Source organism: Bufo gargarizans, chromosome 6 (assembly GCF_014858855.1).
Source record: "Bufo gargarizans isolate SCDJY-AF-19 chromosome 6, ASM1485885v1, whole genome shotgun sequence".
Lineage (NCBI taxonomy): Eukaryota > Metazoa > Chordata > Amphibia > Anura > Bufonidae > Bufo > Bufo gargarizans.
Genome location: NC_058085.1, coordinates 4,433,870 through 4,454,390, shown reverse-complemented (window position 1 = coordinate 4,454,390; position 20,521 = coordinate 4,433,870). Strand labels below are relative to the sequence as shown.

Here is a 20,521-nt window from a genome sequence, read left to right as displayed (position 1 = left end):
TTCAGACGTCTGTATGTGTTTTGCGGATCCGATCCATGTATCCGTGGATCCCGAAAAATCATACGGACGTCTGAATGGAGCCTTACAGGGGGGTGATCAATGACAGGGGGGTGATCAGGGAATCTATATGGGTGATCACCTCCCTGTCATTGATCACCCCCCTGTAAGGATCCATTCAGACGTCCGTATGTTTTTTGCAGATCCGATCCATGTATCCGTGGATCTGTAAAAATCATACGGACGTCTGAATGAAGCCTTACAGGGGGGTGATCAATGACAGAGGGGTGATCAGGGAATCTATATGGGTGATCACCTCCCTGTCATTGATCACCCCCCTGTAAGGCTCGATTCAGACGTCCGTATGTGTTTTGCGGATCCGATCCATGTATCCGTGGATCCGTAAAAATCATACGGACGTCTGAATGGAGCCTTACAGGGGGGTGATCAATGACAGGGGGGTGATCAGGGAGTCTATATGGGGTGATCATGGGTGATCAGGGGTTCATAAGGGGATAATAAGTGACAGGGGGGGGTGTAGTGTAGTGTAGTGGTGTTTGGTGCTACTTTACTGAGCTACCTGTGTCCTCTGGTGGTCGATCCAAACAAAAGGGACCACCAGAGGACCAGGTAGCAGGTATATTAGACGCTGTTATCAAAACAGCGTCTAATATAACTGTTAGGGGTTAAAAAAATCACATCTCCAGCCTGCCAGCGAACGATCGCCGCTGGCAGGCTGGAGATCCACTCGCTTACCTTCCGATCCTGTGAACACGCGCGCCTGTGTGCGCGCGTTTACAGGAAATCACGGCTCTCGCGAGATGACGCGTATATGCGTGACTCTGCGCAGAGCTGCCACCTCCGGAACGCGAATCTGCGTTAGGCGGTCCGGAGGTGGTTAAAGGCCCTTGCCCCCTAGAGGTGGACGGTGGAGCTTCCCCTTGCTCAACATCATGATCCCTTGATTGGATGGAGCGTAGAAGTCTTTGCGTCTTCTCAGCAGGAAAAAGATAAGTGACATCATCTTCATCAGAAGAGGAGGAGGAACGGTCTTCAACTGAAATGATGTCTTCAGCCATAGGTACAGGAGCTGGCGATGAAGCTCTGGGCCTCTTAGAACAAAGGGCGCTCTTGATCTCCACAATGGAATTACCCATGAATTCCTTCATCTAGCCGAACATGTCACCCATCATGGGTTGCGTCGGAGGAGGACGGCATAAAAGACACCTATTGAATTCATAGGAGTCCGGCCTCGGCATCTCGCAGTTGGCACAAGTTAGGTGCTTCTGTTTATGGGAGGATTTCCAATGCTGGTCACCATTGGGAGACGCCATCTGAAAAAACAACTTGGAAAGTAGTTTAGAATAGACTCACTGCCAGCAGAGAGGGAGAGTCTGGCGTCTGCAGAGCTTTTATAGCTAACAGACCCTCCCCCTAGCATAGCTCCGCCCCCCTACCTGGAGTGACCCACTGTCACTACATTATTTACTTATAAAGATAACCCAGAAGGGCCACCCTCTCGATTATATGTGTAAATCTGGGGCAAAAATAAAATTTTAGGCACACCAAAGGCCGAAGCGCAGCTAAAACAGCCGCCGAATCTACGCCTGCCGCTGACCCGGAAGTCGTCATCTGAAGCGAAATGCTGCGGGCGGCAGCCGGAACCGCAGCCGAGAACAGGTCGAGCCCAGGGGGATATTGCAGGGATATAGAAGTGCCAACAGGCCCCCCGCTCCATCTAACTGCGACAGAGACCGCAACCCGGCAGAACCTAGGAAAAAAACAGCCACAAGGACCAATAACTTGGCAGCAACTGAATCAAAAAAGGTAACAGGCAGCGCCTGAACCTGTCTTCAGTCCACAGGACAGATAAAAAAAGCACTGGTTTAGGGCAGGGCGTCCCTTTATAGGGGGTGAGTTAATTGTTTAATTGTCTTGGTAGCAATTTTAATCAATAAAAATTCCACCTGTCAAGTTCCACAGGGGGAGAATTCCCCCACTTGTGCTTGCTGGTTAGGATGTAAGGGAACACCTAAAGGGTTAACAACGTTTGTAATATCAGTTTTGAATACCTTGAGGGTTGTAGTTTCTAAAATGGGGTCATTTTTGGGTGGTTTCTATTATGTAACCCTCACAAAGTGACTTCAGACCTAAAATGGTCCCTAAAAATTGGGTTTTTGAAAATTTCTGAAAAATTTCAAGATTTGCTTCTAAACTTTGTAACGTCCCCAAAAAACTAAAATGTCATTCCTAAAATGATCCAAACATGAAGTAGACATATGGGGAATGTAAAATAATAACTATTTTTGGAGGTATTACTATGTATTATAGAAGTAGAAAAATTGAAACTTGGAAATTTGCAATTTTTTCAAACTTTTTAATGAATTTAGTATTTCTTTATAAATAAAAATGATTTTTTTACTTCATTTTAACAGTGTCATGAAGTACAATATGTGACGAAAAAACAATCTCAGAATGGCCTGGATAAGTCAAAGCATTTTAAAGTTATCACCAAGTTATCACCACTTAAAGTGACACTGGTCAAAAAATGGGCTGGTCCTTAAGGTGAAATATGGCTGTGTCCTAGAGGGGTTAAGTAATAAATGCACAAAAAATAAAGGCTTACCTAAAATATTCACCCAGGCTTCACTAGATTTATCCTAACTGCTTATCCATAGGACCGCCCACTGGATTCCTAGACCCAGAGTCAGCAAAGAGTTCACTCAATAAACCAGTAATTCTACGGAACCTTCTCCCACAAAGATCTATACCAAATCTGCTCAACTACATTTTTAATGTAACGAGTTCACTGTAAAACCTGAAAATTCAGATATGACTTTGCTCTCATTCCCCATCTGAATCTGGAAGCTGAGATCTGTGCTGCTGTTTGCCAGATTTTTGTACCTAAAGCCCAACTCCACTCACAAAAATCGGTTTCTGTAATCTAATAACTATACTACGAAGAACGCGTTGGTTGGAGTCACACCCTGGCTCTTGTAGCAAATTGGATTCAAAGAGCCTTCTGCTACATGAAAAAACACTAGTATGGTCTTTCCTTGTTTGTTGAAAACTTGCTTATAAAACTCTATTGGCAAGGCTTTAAGGATAGCCAAGGAGCGAGGCACACAACCTCGTCTGAGCGCTTTTGTTCCTTTGTTTTAGCAATCATTTGCAGCCTCAGCACCCGGAGCCGCACAGACGCTGTGTGAACCTGCAGGTGACCAAATGAAGGATCCAAATGGAGGCTGTATTATATAGAAAATGCACGGGGGGAGTAAACTCACCATTCCTCAGTTTACATGATGCCCTGTACGAATGGGCAAAATAATAAACAAAATGCATTGGAGTATCGCCAGAATAGAAAGTCCTGTTCCAAAATTTGTCTGGTTCAGGTATTCCCGGTGGGACAATCAGAGAAAACTATTAGACATAATTCACACAGTGATTTTGAGCCAAAACACAGCAGAGGAGCAGATCTTTCTGTCTGTGGAGGCTCCAATCCTGATTTTGGCTCACAATACTTCACAAGCAAGCCCCAAAGTCTTCTCACCGTTCAACACAAAAGGAGATGCCTTATCCCCTGTATACATGTGTAATTTCTATCAGGAGTGTTGTGTCCAGAGCTTCTAAAAAGATCTTGATCAAAAGTGGTCCAAGGGTGTGGTTGAATGTGACTTCTTTAGAGGGATGATGACTTATGAACTGCTGCAAGCAGAGCCACATTCAGACACGTGGAGAGCCCAAGTGAGTGCAGGGCAGCCCACCAAAGAAAACAGCACTTGGTGTAAGAAATAATTTTGAGACTTCTGGTTTATTCTGCACAACTTAGAATTGTAGCCTACATACCATCCCTTGATGAGAATGCCAACATCTTGCTTCTCCTGTGTAGGTACACAAGCAAAGCAATAGCCCTAGTAATGCTCCTTATGCTAAGAAACTACATCTTGGTTTCCTGGTTGCGTAATTGTGATTGATGTCTGAATAATCAAAACACACAAACGCACCTCTTATTTCATGCTAAAATTATTTAATCGTGAAGATCCTAAGCATGGTTTTTCCATGTGGAGTAAAAACCCATAGCTATGACTAGGATATCTGTGCCAACATTTACCAAAGTACAGTGATCCAAATTACCAATCATGATGACAAGATGGCCCTTACAATAGAAGAAAAGAAATTCCTAAAGATTATAGATGTAGAATTCTTCAACAATGCCTCCAAAATGGTGAATCATGTTAAGAGACATGTCACAAACCTTATATCCAAATATGATAAAGGTTGAGGGCTTAACCAAAGCAACAACTAATGGTAGATGTACCAGCTGAAAGACTGAACACAGAACCTCCTTTCAACTATTTCGTCTTGGATTTGTAAGGGAAATGGTCAGTTTGAGAGGGAGGACTTGTGGTGGCTAAGCTAGTAGTAGAAGGTGCTCTATAATGTTCACTTACTGAAATGTGCAAGCTCTTCACATATAAGCTCTTCATTGGTTCTTCTCCATCAGAAGACCAGCACAAATGCTCAGATTAGATTCTGTAACCAACTTTGTGGTGCTTCTAAGGAGATACAGTTTCATAATACATTTATTGAAGACTGTTTGAACAATCAATGTTGTGAGTGGAAGTTCCATCCTCCTCATTTTTCCCATATCATGGATTACAGGAGCAGATAATCAACAGGGTTTGGCGCATTCTAGATATTTTGCCGTTGGAATGGAACTCCACCTAACTGACTAATGAAGTACTGGTTGCTCTTCTAGTTCAGGTAGTTACTGCCCCATAATTAACTCATGCCCGTTGATTCCTGTTTTTTTCAGGTCATAAGTCTCCAGTAATCTTAACTCCACCTGCTAATGGCTGAAATGGAAATAACCTGAGTAAAGGTGACCATACACATTAGTCTAAAGTTGACCAAAATGGATGATTTCAACCGGAACAAACGTTCATTGGCTGAAATTTAATAACAAGCACATTTTTTAGCTGAGAGGTGACAGACCATTTTTGTTTGTCAGCCGTGTTTAATATTTTCTTCCGATAGTAGGGCAAAAGATGCTTCATTTAAAGAAAGATCATTTGTGAACAAAGTTTTCCAGAAAGATTCTTTGTCCATCTCCCGGTTTCATTGAACGTGTATGGGCAGTTGAAACAAATGTATCGGTCAATATGGACTAAAATGCATTTCCTCAACTTCGTCCACCCACGACTGGCGCTTTCTGTGGTTATTTTTTATGACAATACCTCTTTAATGCCAGTGATCTTTATAAGAACCAGTACAAAAGTGTAGAACAGTTGTTTTTATAATAGATGTAAAAAAAGAATATTCACATTTTTACCATGTCTTGTATATTTGGTTCTGGTAAAAGACCAGCAAACACACTGCAAGGAATGACAAATAGGCCTACTTCTACTTACCTCCAGCAAGGACAGTAATGTTCATGAGGTGGAAGCAGGGGTTGCAAGGCAAGAAATCGCACAAGCTTTCAACAAAATCTGTGACTTTACCCCACTCACACCCCTTTTGCGAAGTGGCAGAAAAAAGGTGTGTGGTGTGGGCGGAGAAGAGGGCGAGCCAGCTGACCCATCTCATTCATCATTTTCCACTCCAATTTATGGTGTAAAAAATTGGCCTTAAACTATGCCAGCAAGGGAGCTGGTATAGTTTAAAGCATGTGGCACGGCTAGTGGTAGCTAGAGCCAAAGTTATGTAGAGGCCTGAGCCTCAACATAACTTTGGTGCATCCACCAGCAGCGCAGAGGGATTAAGACTGGCATTTAAATCACCTGTCTTAATAAATGTCCCCCTAAGTCTTTATGAGGACGAGCGATGGCATTAGTGATCGCTCCTCCCCATACTAGGGAGGAGATTGCTGCATGTAAATAGAGGAATAGGAAGGTTAATTTCAGGGTTGACCAGTGGTGTAAGTAGAAATGACTGGGCCCCACAACAAATTTTTAACTGGGTCCCCACCCCAGCAACTTCTTCGCAACCCCCTCCTGCCACACAACTCCAAAGTCCTGTGGCTCGTCCGATTACTACACATATATACTGTATGACATGTCACTGTATAATACTGAAGCCTAGTCCTTCTCCTAGGTAGGTCCCTTCCCCTGCTCCCACTATAGCTATGTCCCTGGGGTTGACCCTACGTTTAATGGTACCTTGTACTAGTTCTTTTGACTTCCTTGCAATATGGTGGTATAACATTGCATAGTCAGTAAACAAGGTAATGGGCAGCATGGTGGCTCGGTGGTTAGCAATGGTGCCTTGCAGCTCTGGGGTCCAAGGTTCGAATCTGACCAAGGGCAACATCTGCATAGAGTTTGTATGTTCTCCCTGTGTTTGCGTGGGTTTCCTCTGGGTACTCTGGTTTTCTCCCACATTCCAAAAGGCATACTGATAGGGACTTTAGATTGTGAGGCCCATTGGGGACAGTTGGTTGCTAATGTCTGTGAAGTGCTGCGGAATATAGTAGCGCTATATAAGTGCATAAAATAAATAGATTCAGGTGCTATGTGATGGGTTGGAGGCTTCGGGTGCTCAAACCATCATGACTAGTGTTGTAACAGGTCTCAAACCTAAGGTAACCCTGGTTCTCACTTAGCAATGCAGGTCTGTTTTTCACAGAACTTCAGCAACATCTATTCCATGTTTTAAGACCCTGTATTGAATAAAATATTGTCACAGGGTTAATTGAAGAGTAACTCGACCCATCAAGTTCCTGAAAAAGAGCTGGAAATCCTCCTGGGGACCACATTTTTAAAATATATTTACTTCTCCTTGTTCCTACACTTACCTTCTCTCTCAGGTGTCACCAGTACAAATAGCATCCTGATGCTGGTCCTGGTGTCAGGACCTTGTGTGTGGTGGTGAGACCTTAGGGTGAAGTGAAGTTATAGTGCTCTCGTTCCTGTAATAGGTTCCCAAGTCTGCTGTTATACCAGTTCACTAGTGTCCCAGAACTTAGCCCATGGTTTCTTCCTGCAACGTGTTCTGGTCTGTGGTCTGAACATAGAAAAGAGGGTCTGCAGAGTTGAGTGGTGATGATCTTGGATATGTATACAGGGGTGGTCTCATCTGAATTTTGGACTTGGGGGGTAAGAGGGCTGGAGTGGTGTCCCTATACAAGAGGTTCTGGTCTTGTATATATTTGCAGAGGGTTATTGTTTGGGGTCTATTTGTGAGAGGGGTCTGAGGTCTTAATATAGGGACTCGGACCTGGGGTCTATATTTCTATTTTGTGAGTCTTATGAGTTCTGTATGTGTTTAGGAGTGGTGTGTAATCTGTATTCATTTTGGAGTGTTCTGGGGAAGGGCATATGATCTGTTTGTGATTCATAAGTATGTATTCTATATAAATGGGCAAGGTATAAGGCAAAAACATTTTTGTGGCCATGTTACAGCAGTGAGTGTGGAACCACTGTGTCAACCAACATATTTGACTTCAGCCTACCCCTAACAGCATTATCCCATGGTATTCACCCCTTACCACCAATACAAGGATCTGGACTTTACTGCAGGGCAACCACCCTACCCCCTGGATTAGTCTCTGTATGACTGACAGCTGACACCAGTGCAGACCACCAAATCTGAAATCTGGATATAATGTATTTCATTTTTTGAAATCATATGTTTGGTTGTAAAATGTTTAATTTCTAACCTTCATAAAAGTTGACTTTTATCCCCCACAGCATTTGCCTCCATGCTGTGCTGTACCACAGTTTATAAATAAAATCCAAAAACAAACAAAAAAAATACAAAATCAAGACACGTTCTGCAGAGAATTTATTTGCATCTAGAGATGAAAAATACTACAAAGCTGACCCAATATCTACAAAACCAGCCCATATTTTATGAACATCTGTTGTAAATATTTAATGTTCCATGCTTCCTTACTCCTCTGCCTTCTGTGGATAGAATAGAAAAGACTTGTTTTAGTATTTTAGTAATTGGATTGGATTTATGTTTATGTAAATTTTTAAGCTTAATTTAACTTTGCTCAATTCTATGGAATGCTAAGTTCAACAACTTAGATATAGACTTTGGATAGTACAGTTGTTTTGTAATATTTGTAAAGTAATTAAGGTAATATTAATGTAAAAATATCACATTTAACATTGGATATACCACAATATTCAATATCAAATATCGACTCAAAGAGAGATTTTACACTCATTGATCTCACCTTGCCAATGTCACGACTCTTGGCTCTCAACTTGTTGACCTGGGATTCTGCAATGTCAGCGCGTTCCTCAGCCTCTTCCAGCTCGTGCTGTGACTTCCTGAATCGGGATAGATGGGCATTGGCTTGTTCCTCCTGCAAGACAAATATGTTATTGAGGAGATGATGCCTCTAAATAGTTTCATATATACTTATTATGGTATGAAAAAGTACAGAGACTTACAGACTCCTCTGCCTGTCTCTTGTAACCTTTGACCTTCAACTGCAATTTGTCCACTAAGTCCTGAAGCCTGAACACATTCTTCTTGTCTTCTTCAGTCTGTTAAGGACAGAGGAAATTAGTAAAATCGGTCTAAATGTGAGTACATTCATTTTATGAGTCCTTTTCATCTCACCTACCTGGTATGTCAGCTCTTTGACTCTTCTCTCATACTTGCGAACTCCCTTAATGGCTTCTGAGCCTCTCTTCTGTTCAGCTTCAAGCTCATTCTCAAGTTCACGCACCTAAAAACACAGTTCATATTAATGGTGCAAACTGTAGAAAATCCACAATTAATATTTTTGAAATACTTTGAAAACATTTGCTCACTCTGGCCTCCAGTTTTTGGAGTTGCTTCTTGCCACCTTTCAATGCCAGCTGCTCAGCTTCATCAAGGCGATGCTGAAGATCCTTCACTGTCTGCTCAAGGTTCTTCTTCATTCTCTCAAGGTGAGCACTGGTGTCTTGTTCCTTCTTCAGTTCTTCAGCCATCATGGCAGCCTAGGAGGATAATAAAGAGGCCAATGAAGTTTGAAGATTTAGTTGAACTGCAGACTAACATACCTTTCATCTAGAATGATATGTTGATTAAATATCTGAAGATTTCTTATAATGTATAAAAGGTCACTTTAATTTTGGTAGATCCACAGAAGTAATTGCGTTAATCATGTTATTTTTTATTATCCTGTATAACACATATTATTCAGTAAAAGAACCATTACTTACATCTGTAATGGCCTTCTTGGCTTTATCATCTGCATTCCTTGATTCTTGGACTGCTTCCTCCACTTCACTTTGAAGTTGAGATAGATCAGATTCAAGCTTCTTCTTGGTGTTGATCAGGCTAGTGTTCTGCACAATGAAGAATTGTACTGTTAATGAAGGTATGGTGAATTAAAAGACATAGTATTAATTCAAAGAATTAAAATTCAGTCCAACCTGGGAATGCAGTAGTTGAACCCGCTCAGTGACGTCCAGGAGCTCTTGCTCAGCCACTTTGCGGCCGCGCTCAGTTTGTTCCAAGGCAGACCTCATTTCTTCAATTTCTACTGTCATGAGGTTATTTCTCCTTTCTACAATAGCCAGTTGTTCCTTCAGGTCATCATTTCCTCTAATGGCATCATCAAGATGCAATTGAGTATCCTAAAAATAAATAATTTAAGTCATTATGAGGTCAATTACCTTATCTTAAGCTTATAAATATCTTTAAATGACCCACCTTTAATTGTCCTTGTACATTCCTGAGTTGTTTCTGGGCCTCAGCGGCCTGGCGGTTGGCATGGCTTAATTGTATCTCCATCTCATTAAGATCTCCCTCCATCTTCTTCTTCAGTCTCAGAGCATCATTCCTGCTTCTGATCTCAGCATCCAAAGTGCTCTGCATGGAGTCCAAGGCTCTCTGGCTGTTTCTCTTGATTTGTTCAATCTCTTCATCCTTCTCGGCAATTTTTCTGTCAACTTCACCCTTTACTTGATTAAGCTCAAGTTGAATACGTAGGATCTTGGCCTCTTCATGTTCCAGGGATCCCTAAATTAGACAGACTGTTAAGTCTATGACTTATATGGGTCATGCTATAACCTTGTCTCATCAAATGTTCTAGTCTACCTACCTCTGCTTCTTCCAGTGCTGATTGCAGGTCAGACTTCTCCTGTTCAATCTGTTTCTTGGCTTTTTCGATTTCATGGATGCTCTTTCCACTCTCAGCAACTTGTTCAGTTAAGTCAGAGATCTCCTCTAGAATGGGACAACAGATGAGATAATCAGCGATGAGGTGCATTTACTTTGTAGCTTTTATTTCAGTATGGAGCAAAAATTAGGACAATAATTGCTAAGAACTGTTTCAAGTAACATGGATGGTTTTAAAAGCCAAAATAGTAAAGTTGACTATTACGAAAATCTGCACGTGTCCATAGAAAATGGTGGAACTTACGTTGGAGGTTCTTATTTTCTCTTCTTAGTGTTTCAAGTTGATCAAGTGCTTCCTCGTATGAATTCTTCATCTTAAATACCTCTGTACTAAGGGTTCTTGATTCCTTCTGAGAAGCTTCGAGCTCAGCCTGAGCTTCCTCATATTTCTGTTTCCAGTCTGACAGAACCTACACAAATAAAGACAATACTGTAATATGAATAATACCATTTCACTGCAAGTGTGAAACTGAGTGAAACAGTTACGTATCTTTCATTCCCTAATATTGCCTTTTAACTTAGATTTTTTTTTTAAACCATAGAAGTTCCATTAACTAATGATTTACCTTATCAAAGTTCCTCTGTTTCTTATCAAGAGCAGCACATGCTGAATTTGATCTTTCTACATCTACCATAAGGTCTTCAACCTCTCCTTGAAGTCTTTGTTTAGTTTTTTCTAGAGAGGCACATTTTGAGTTGACAGCCTCGATTTGCTCCTCAGCTTCTTGTAGGCGCTGTGCAAGTTTCTTCCTGTTAAACAAGTTAGTACAATGTAGCACTCAATTAGTGACCAGACATATCAACCTTGACCAATTCAATTTAGAATACAACATTTCAACTCAAAGTAACCTACTTGGCTTCTTCCAGCTCCTCTGTACGCTGGATGGCATCTGTCTCATATTTTGTTCTCCACTGAGAAACTTCACCATTTGCTTTGGATAAAGCCCGTTGAAGTTCAGCCTTTGCCTCTTGTTCCTCTTCAAATTGTTCCCTCAACAAGTCACAGTCATGGCGGGCAGACTGAAGTCCATGTGCAAGCGCGTTCTTGGCCTATTTGTTAAAAAAACAAAAACATTTAGGGTGAGGTGACAGGTTTTTCTAAATTGAGCAGAAATTGTTTTTATTATGTTAACAAAATGGTGTGGATTTAATGCACGACAAGTCAATAACTATACCTTGGTTTCTTCTTCTAGCTGTCTCTTCAACTCTTCAATCTGTTGAGTGAAAGCCTGTTTTCCTCTAGAAAGCTGAGAAATTAAAGATTCTTTTTCTTCCAGCTGACGCCCGAATTCCCCTGATTATTACAAGTAAAGCAAAGTCAAACTAATTTTCATGGATTTACATTTGCTTCTCTTATTTTTAGCAATAACATTTACCATTTTCTGTTAAGAGACGTGCTTTCTGGGTATTTAAGTCATTAAGTACCCTAATATGCTCATCTTCCTTTGTCTTAATTTCACTATATTGGTCCTCCAGTGTTCGGCACATTTTCTCCAAGTTTGCCTATAAGGTCAAAGCAAAAATATATATATTTTAGACTGAAGATTGCAGTGGATGTTACATTGATGTTTTATCAATAAATGTATTGTACTTACTTTGGATTTGGAGACAGATTCCATGTTGCCAGCAAGGTCATCAATCTCCATCTTGAGTTCACTCTTCTCTTTTTCCAGTTTCTGTTTGACCCGCTGTAGATTATCAATTTGCTCCCCATACTCTGCTGTACTATCGGCATGCTTCTTTCGGAGAGCAGCGGCAGTGGCTTCATGTTGTAAAGTGGCTTCTTCCAGGTCACGGCGCATCTTTTGGAACTCAGCCTCACGCTTCTTGTTCATCTCAATTTGAGCAGAGGTTGCACCACCAGCTTCTTCCAGGCGCTCACTGATCTCTTCAAGCTCCCTGGAGAGATCAGAACGTTGCTTCTCAGCCTTGGCGCGAGCTGCACGTTCTGCCTCAATTTCCTCTTCAAGCTCCTCAATGCGAGCCTACAATGTGTTTTTTGGTGAGTTTGGTTATTGTTTCATTAGGATGGAATAAGCATTAATTTTGTCTTTTACATCAATAATTATAACTACCTGGAGCTCCTTAATCTTCTTTTGTAGCTGGGCTCCCAGAGCCTGTTCATCTTCAATCTTACTCTGGAGCTGACTGATTTCAAATTCCTTCCTATTAAGCAAAAGTAAGCAATATATTATATTAGAATGAACATCAGCTTATCCAAGTCCAGGTGGTTGAAGACACACGGATTGGTTTTCAACACATGATACTATGACTAAGAGTTTCTATGTGTGCTCTTCACGTGAAAATTGGTAGAGTCAGAATAAACCACTGAATTTACCCCTGTGCTGGAACATTCCCTTATCATTTTTGTATTACAAACTGTAAAATAGATAACTAAGTAATAAAAAAAACTTCTTACTTTTTCACTTTTTCATCCAGTTGTTGTTTATCATTTTCCAAGTCCATTGTAGACTCTTGGGCCAATTTAAGATCTCCTTCCAGCTTCCTCTTTGCTCTCTCCAATTCCATGCGAAGTTTCTTTTCTTGCTCAAGAGATCCTTCAAGCTAAGATAATAAAACATGTAAACTATTGCATAATTTTTTATTTTGTTTATCGAAAGCACTTTCTTCATGCCTGCACTTACATCATCAACTTGTTGCTCCAATTTAGTCTTGGCCTTAGTCAGAGTATTGACTTTGTCCTCTTCAGCTTGAAGATCGTCCAAAGTTTGTTGGTGGGATTCTTGAAGAGCCTTCTTTTCTTTTGTAAGTTTGGCTATGCTTTCATCAAGGACTGCCATTTCTTCAGTAAGGTTTTTAACCTACATATTCGAAAATTTAAAAAATTATCTTAATTCACAATGAATGTAGCTCTGAAAGGTAAGCAATGTCTTTTGTCACATTCATCTATTCATGGCCATATTTCATTAATTACAGGAAACTACCTTATTTTCTGTGGCGTGTTTCTCCTTCTCCACTTTGGCCAATGTCAGCTCAAGATCATCAATGTCCTTTTTCAGTTCAGAGCACTCATCCTCCAGTTTCCTCTTCTTCGCTGTAAGCTCTGCATTTGATTCTTCTTCATCTTCTAGCCTCTCATTAATCTCTTTGATTTTGGCTTCCAGTTGAATTTTGGCTTTAATGAGGCCTTCACATCTTTCCTCAGCATCTGCCAGGCCCTCAGATTCCTACAAAACAGATTTATAAACAAATTAAATCCTCAGATCCAAACTATTCTTTCAAAACTCTTATGGTAAATGACTTACAGATGCAACTTGGAGCTGCAAGTCATTTTTCTCTTGGAGAATGGAGACCATCTTTTCCTCCAGCTCTTTTCTCTTAGCTTCTGACTTAGCAAGAGCTTCCTTCGTCTTCTCAAACTCCTCTTTCATGTTGGCCATCTCTTTTTCAGACTCAGCACTCTTCAGAAGAGGCTTGATCTTGAAATAAAGCTTCATCCATGGCCAGGTTTTGACATTCATGAAAGCACGGACGTTGTACTGAATGCAGAAGATGGACTCTCTGGAAATAAAGCATATTTGTATCACAAACATTGTCCATAAAATGTAGAAAATTTATTTTTTTAAGACTAAACTTGAAGCTACCTCCTCTCCATCATCTTCTTGAACTCAACCCTCATGAGGTATCCTCTGCACATAGCCTGAGTACGAGTGATCAGCTGTGCCAGCTTATCATCTCTCATCTCCTCAAGGGTACCTAACAAACCAGCCTTGAAGAAGACCTATAAACCAAAGAAGTTGATCTAATATTAAGTATAAAAAGATGAAATAATATAAAATGATAGAATAAAAATACCTTAGTGTGTCCAAACTTGTATTGTGTGTGGTCAATATCAATGGATCCAAGAAGCTTCTCTGAAGCCTTTTTGCTGTCAATGAAATGACCTTCTGGAATAGCACTGGCATTTAGGACCTTGTAACTGTATAAACAAAGTATGGTATAGATTGGTTATTCATTGCTACCTAATCCTTTCTATGATAAGTAATGATTCGGCCTGTCAACAACAACCAGGAAACATATGTAACCCATACCGTTGTTTGAAGTCAGCATAGATGATTCTGCTGGGAAATCCTTTCCTGCAAATCCTGATGCCTTCCAGCACACCATTACACCTGAGCTGGTGCATGACCAGATGATGATCCATAGTACCTATACAGACACAAAATAACTTGTAGAAACATAACCAAGAAAATTGCTTTCTAAGTAAAAGCTACAACTTTTTACCTGGGGTCTTGGTTTCATTGGGGATCAGACAACGTACAAAGTGGGGGTGGGTGCTCCTCAAGTTGCTCATCAGCTTGTTCAGATTTTCCTTTAGATATATCAAATTATACACATGAAAAATCCAATATAAAATGCAGACAAAACTATATAAACTTCTGCAAAGAAGATATCTATACTTACCCTGAAAAGAGCAGATACAGTCTGGAAAGAGGAACCCTTCTTCTTACCACCTTTCTTTCCACTACTCTCTATATCACAAAGGACATAATTCACTTTAGCTTCATTGGCATGACAGCATTTGTGTGTGTGGTTGTATTGTTAGATATAAGTGTAGTACACTTGGTCACTGTGACAACACAATACCTGCTTCTGTAGCAGAATATGCGGAATACAGGAAAGACAGGAGTTTCACTGAAGACTTCTGGTAGAGCCCAATGACGGTCTCATTCAGTGGGTCCTTGTTCTTGTCAAGCCAGCCGCTGATGTTGTAGTCAACAGTCCCAGCATAATGGACCAGGGAGAAGTGAGCATCGGCTTTGCCTTTGCCAGGTTTAGGTTTTTGGAAGTTGTTGGACTTGCCAAGATGTTGATCATACAGCTTGTTTGTGAAGGAAGTGTCTGTCGCCTTGGGGAACATGCACTCCTCTTCAAGGATGGAGAAGATGCCCATTGGCTGCAGGACGAAGGAATGCCTTTGTTAGAATACAAGTTACAAGCATATATAAGTACATTTGTGTTACTTATTTGTGCATTTTATACCTTCTCAATAAGCTCAATGCAGGCGGCCAAGTCCATTCCAAAGTCAATGAACTCCCAGTCGATCCCCTCCTTCTTGTACTCTTCTTGCTCCAGTACAAACATGTGGTGGTTGAAGAACTGCTGCAGCTTCTCATTGGTGAAGTTGATGCAAAGTTGTTCCAAGCTATTGTACTGATTATAAAAAATATCTCTTAATTGTGTATCAATTATACATTACACAGTATCTCAAGTGATGTTCCATTACTTACATCAAAAATTTCAAATCCGGCAATGTCCAAGACACCGATGAAGTGCTGTCTTGGTTGCTTGGTGTCCAGCTGCTGGTTGATACGGATGACCATCCACAAGAACATTTTCTCAAAGACTGACTTGGCCAAGGCACCCACATTGTTGTACACCTATAAGGACATTATAATCTTGTCAGATTTATGACAATCTTCAATTTGTTTTCATTTATCATTGTCCTAAAATGCTGGGAGATACCTGCTGGACAGTTTGACCTTTGGTCACATATTCATTTCCGACTTTGACTCTTGGGTAGCACAAAGCTTTCAGAAGATCAGCTGAGTTTAGACCCATCAGATATCCAACCTTGTCAGCCACTAAAAAAGAATGTTCCTTATGTTTATATGCACATGTTAAAAAGAGAGCTGACATGTTATATTCAGCTTGAAGATTTCTAAAGTTCGAAAAGTAAAGGTGGCATGATAAGTATGAGGACTGTCTTAGGTTAGATTAAAAGCTGACATATTATCTTTTAACCTACCTTCTGTGCCGTCAGGCTCGGCCTGCTCCTCTCTTTGCTTCTGCTTGAATTTCATGTTACCGTAGTGCATTACGGAACCAGTCATTTTGTAGATACCCATCTTTTCATCTGCAGTGAACCCAAGGATGTCAATGGCACTCTGTAAGTAAAAAGCAGAACCTTTTAGAGGAAACTTAAATGTACCACCAAATAGTGCTATATTATTAATGAAATGAACTTACATCTGTAGCCATCAACTCCTCTTGATCATCAATGCTGGGCACTGTGATCTCGCCTTGGCTTACATATGGGAAGTCATAGGGGTTTGTTGTGATCAGGAGCTGATCTGTAATATGAAATAGATATATTGTTATGCAGCGACTAACAGAATAAACCTAACAATTGGATTGCTAATATGTCTATATGAGCTGGAATAAAGCAGGTGCCCCGTTCTATGAACTTACCGATCAGCTCTGGTTTCTTGTTGGACATGATCTGGTAGAAGATATGGTAGCTCCTTTCTGCAGACAGCTGGAATGTTACTCTGGACTTTTCCAGTAGATCTAAAAAAAAATGATGAAAAAAATCTTATAAAAAATTCTAACTCACAAATATGAATTGTTTTGTTTAAACACTGGCCTCAACTTACATGTTTCAATATCAGCAGAAGACAGCTTTCCTGTGGTACCAAAGTGGATTCTGATGAATTTACCCTAAAGTTTTTACGGGAGCAGAAAAATTATATTTTTATTTCCTGGTCATTTTGTGGCAGTGGTTTCTTCATTACAATGACTAGTGTGGAACTTACAAAACGGGAGGAGTTGTCATTTCTGACAGTCTTGGCATTACCAAAAGCCTCCAGCAATGGGTTAGCCTGGATAATCTGGTCTTCAAGGTTCCCCTGTACGAGTAGAGAAGAGAGAATACTAAGATACATATAAGAGAACATACCCAGACCTAGCTCATTCCTCAGTTGCCAAAATAATAAAGTGACAGAAAGTCATATTACCTGGATTTTTCCAGCAGGCTGCTCATCCTTCTTCTTTGTGTCACCAATAGCAGCAATTGTTGCGAAGTACTGGATGACACGTTTCGTGTTCACAGTCTTCCCAGCACCAGATTCTCCACTATGTGCAGAAAACATGAAAACGAGCATAAGTGGTCCAATATTTATTTATTGCTTGCTCATCTTATCAGAGCATCCTACTGGAATCAATATGAGCTTGTCTGATGAGATTCTAAGACATTACTAATTGGAACTCTTCTGCCTTTTTGTCATCGGAGCTTTGGACCTTTTGAGATATTAGAAACGTAATATTGCTTAAATTCTGCCTCAAAGTGGTCTCACGCTGTATCTAATCAATACTGCCGTATAGTGCCTAAGAACATTATCGCAAAGTGCCTACATAATATTGGCATACACTATGCACATATTAATGCCATACAGTAGACATATAGCAGGACAATACAATGTCTAAATAATACCCAAATGCTTCTACAGTCAGTCCCATTGCCTTGGGTTTTAAGGTAATTTGCCTAGTACAAGTCAAGCACCATGGGGAGCCTTAGATGAGCCTAAATGGTGGAGGTGAAAGTGATATTACCCCATTTGCTCATGCTATAATGGACACTGATTAGCTCTACTTTATAGTAACTCTCTCCTAATTTCCTAAATCGCTGAAATATTAATGTATAGATTTGTGAAAGCCATCATTAGCTTGTTAGGTAAGGCGGCTTGATACAACGGGATTAGTGGTTCTTTGAGGTCAATTCATTTAATTGATATAGTTCTGTCTATTTGATACCATGTCTGATACTTACGTAATCAGGACAGACTGATTTTCACGATCTGTGAAAAAAGAGAACAGAATGATTCAGTCATAAGTCTGAACATTTATACATATATATTTATATACACATTATTTTTTCTCCGACTGTGTCCCATTAAATCATATCTACGGTAAATCATTCAGTCTTTTATAATTGGGAAGTTTTAAATGCTGATTAGTTTTTTTTTTGGACAATGAGCCGTTTCCATGTCTTCCCACAATCACTCATAGATAGTACTCACCAGTCAACATGGACTGATAGGCGTTATCAGAGATGGAGAAGATGTGTGGTGGGGCTTCCTGACGCTTCTTGCCTCGGTAAGCATTGACCACTTCAGGGTTGTACACTGGCAGCCACTTGTAGGGGTTGACTGTGGCACAAAACAGCCCAGAATAGGTCTAAAGGAACAAAAAAAAAAGAGTTGACTATGAAATTTAGATGATTTTAGAACAAATGAAGTAGAGAAGTCTTTAAGGCTTACGTAGATCATCCAGGCTGCATAACGCTCTTTGAGGTTATACAGGACAGATGGTTCATTCAAGTGGGTCATCATCGCCATGTCTTCAATTTTGTCGTACTTTGGGGGGTTCATGGGGAAAACTTCGTCTTCCTTCACTGTTACAGTCTGTATAGAATAAAAAATTGTTGTGAGGTGAAAGGTGAGATTAAATAGTTACAATCTAAAGTGTCTCTGTCCTATGGATCTTACGGTGTTGTCTTCTTTCTTGACTGTTACTTTTCCACCGTCTCGGCTCTGAATGACTCCTTTTACATACATGACCTTAGGGTCAATTACAAAGTAAGATGTTTTGGCATCAAATGGGCGATTTTGGGCCTCAATTCTCTCTTTCTCTGACTTTCGGAGGTACTGGGCTGCCTCCCCAAAAGCAGCCATCTCACCGTCAGCCATGGCTGATGATTTTCTGTGTAGAAAAAAATAAATAAATGTTATCTAAAATGTCAGGCGTTCACTGGATGTAAGGTACAATCTCTAATCTTGTGTCAGGTTGGCTTTAGATTATATGCGCTTCTAAACTCAGAAAATTTTATTAAATGTCCATTAAACAGAAGATACAGTCCAAAGTCTGCACCTTTCGAGCTGTGCCGTAAACAAGAACTTATACTGTTCAAAACAAGTAGACCTTGGACTGTATCTCCTGTTTTATGGATATTTAATAAAGGTTTTAGATTTTAGAAACCTGGAATCTTTTTCATAGATATAAGACCCGGTGAGTTTCCCTATGCTTGACAGAGGACTTGGAGTAATTCTAGTGAGCCAAGGTGGTGACCATCATTTCCTGTGCTTGTGACTATGTACAATATTGGCTCAATTTAAAGGGTTTGTGCAATGATTTATATTGATGACCTATGCTCAGAATAGGTCATCAATATCAGATCGGCAGGGGTTGTACATCGGGCTCCCCCGCTGTTTGAAGAGAAGGCGGCACTCTATTCAAGCACTGCTTCCTGGTCTTTACACTGCGCGTAATTACAACTTCAAGTACAAGTGCTCAGCATTACACTGCCTTCCGAGACAAAGCGCAGTGTAATGAACAAGAAGCTGTGCTCGCATGGAGCGTCACCTCCTCTTCTAACAGCTGATCGGCAGGGGTGCCGGGTGTCAGACCTATCCTGAAGATAGAGCATCAATATAAATCACTGCGCAACCCCTTTAACTATTGAACTAGTTATAAAGTTGCATGCAAAATTTGGCAAGATTGTGCACCCAAAATTGTGACATTTGTCTCCCCCTCCAAAAAAATTAGGAATGTCGACATGCTCAATATGTAATTATACTTTTAGCTCAATTTATCAAAGGTGCAAATTAGTGGAGCAAGTGTTTAGCTTATCGTAGCAGGTGTAAAAAGAAAATCCTAACAATTCCAAATGCGCCACATTTATTGGGAGTCGCGTTCTTTTTAGTAATTAGTTGGCGCTCTCGTCACCTACAGTGCCAGGTACAATTATGCTATTAGTAATATAATATTTGTCTTAAATCAAGTCTATGTAATCTTAAGTCTATGATACTTTGTGAAAGGTGCATGCTGGTCGTACCTTGTGTATCCTTCTACGGTGGAAAATAGTGTTCGAGGATATTAGCTGTGGAAGAAAAAGAGTTTGGTTGTTTCACTTACAGTTCTTAGAATTATTACTGTAAATCTTGGTCTCCTCCATTCATTCTTTCATTCATGGTCTATTCAATATCCACTTACAATATTCTATAGTAGTTTTATGGCTTCCATACCTGGTAAATAGAGCTACAATGCACACTATCAAAGACCTGTCCAGCAGGACACTTCCTAGGGAGCGGCGAGTGGAGCCGATGCTAAATAGTTTTCTATAAACTAAGGCATTAATAATCATCTCATGACCACGAGTGGCATCCTTTTACTGAAGACTGATGTCTACTTTTATCTCTCCCGGTCTTTTAAGCTGGCCATACATTTTACAGAGTGGTTGCCTGAGCAGCTGTCTCTCCCGACTGCCCCATACACAGGCACGCTGTATTCTGAATAGACGCCTCTGGCAGTGGCTTATCTCCCTGGCATGTTAAAGTCCAACTTCCTGATCCTGCCGGTGGATGGGCGGACAGTACCGCAAAAATCTATGGGTTCAGGCGCCATAACTCTTATATGGTGTATGGCCAGCTTCACTGATATTACCATGATCTCAGCACTGCTGGGGAACAACATGACAAAGGATAGCCTCAATGGGTGTCTTATATAGACTTGAAGGTACTACCTGTGGTGCCCCTGTGACGAACAATAGTGTCACCTAAAAGCAGTGTTCCTAAGGGAGAATTCTTCCATAACATGGTAC

The 20,521-nt window shown here is 40.6% G+C and overlaps 1 protein-coding gene across 1 annotated transcript; it reads right to left on the bottom strand.

Moving 5' to 3' along the window:
• Window positions 1–9,603: 9,603 nt before the first annotated feature.
• On the bottom strand, window positions 9,604–18,611 carry LOC122939890 (myosin-4). Its single transcript, XM_044296078.1, has 32 exons — window positions 18,411–18,611; window positions 18,183–18,326; window positions 17,943–18,099; window positions 17,693–17,720; window positions 16,881–16,998; window positions 16,680–16,772; window positions 16,521–16,584; window positions 16,336–16,434; window positions 16,114–16,217; window positions 15,893–16,031; window positions 15,610–15,728; window positions 15,375–15,524; window positions 15,127–15,297; window positions 14,726–15,040; window positions 14,548–14,613; window positions 14,368–14,455; window positions 14,175–14,292; window positions 13,939–14,062; window positions 13,728–13,864; window positions 13,389–13,644; window positions 13,068–13,310; window positions 12,768–12,944; window positions 12,542–12,687; window positions 12,198–12,288; window positions 11,718–12,107; window positions 11,499–11,625; window positions 11,298–11,416; window positions 10,976–11,172; window positions 10,689–10,872; window positions 10,367–10,532; window positions 10,046–10,170; window positions 9,604–9,963 (listed from the first exon to the last, which is right to left on the bottom strand). The coding sequence occupies exons 1-32, from the start codon at window positions 18,609–18,611 to the stop codon at window positions 9,619–9,621; spliced, it is 5,001 nt and encodes a 1,666-aa protein (XP_044152013.1). The 3' UTR covers window positions 9,604–9,618.
• Between the last annotated feature and the right edge of the window lie 1,910 nt (window positions 18,612–20,521).

Excerpts from the sequence above, each read along its gene's own strand:
- LOC122939890 (XM_044296078.1), bottom strand. The coding sequence starts at position 18,611 with ATGGCTGACGGTGAGATGGCTGCTTTTGGGGAGGCAGCCCAGTACCTC. Across the intron at positions 13,311-13,388 it reads TGCAGCTCCAAGTTGCATCT|GAATCTGAGGGCCTGGCAGA; the intron begins GTAAGTCATTTA and ends TCTGTTTTGTAG. Across the intron at positions 10,873-10,975 it reads GAGGAGCTGGAAGAAGCCAA|GAAGAAACTTGCACAGCGCC; the intron begins GTAGGTTACTTT and ends CTTGTTTAACAG.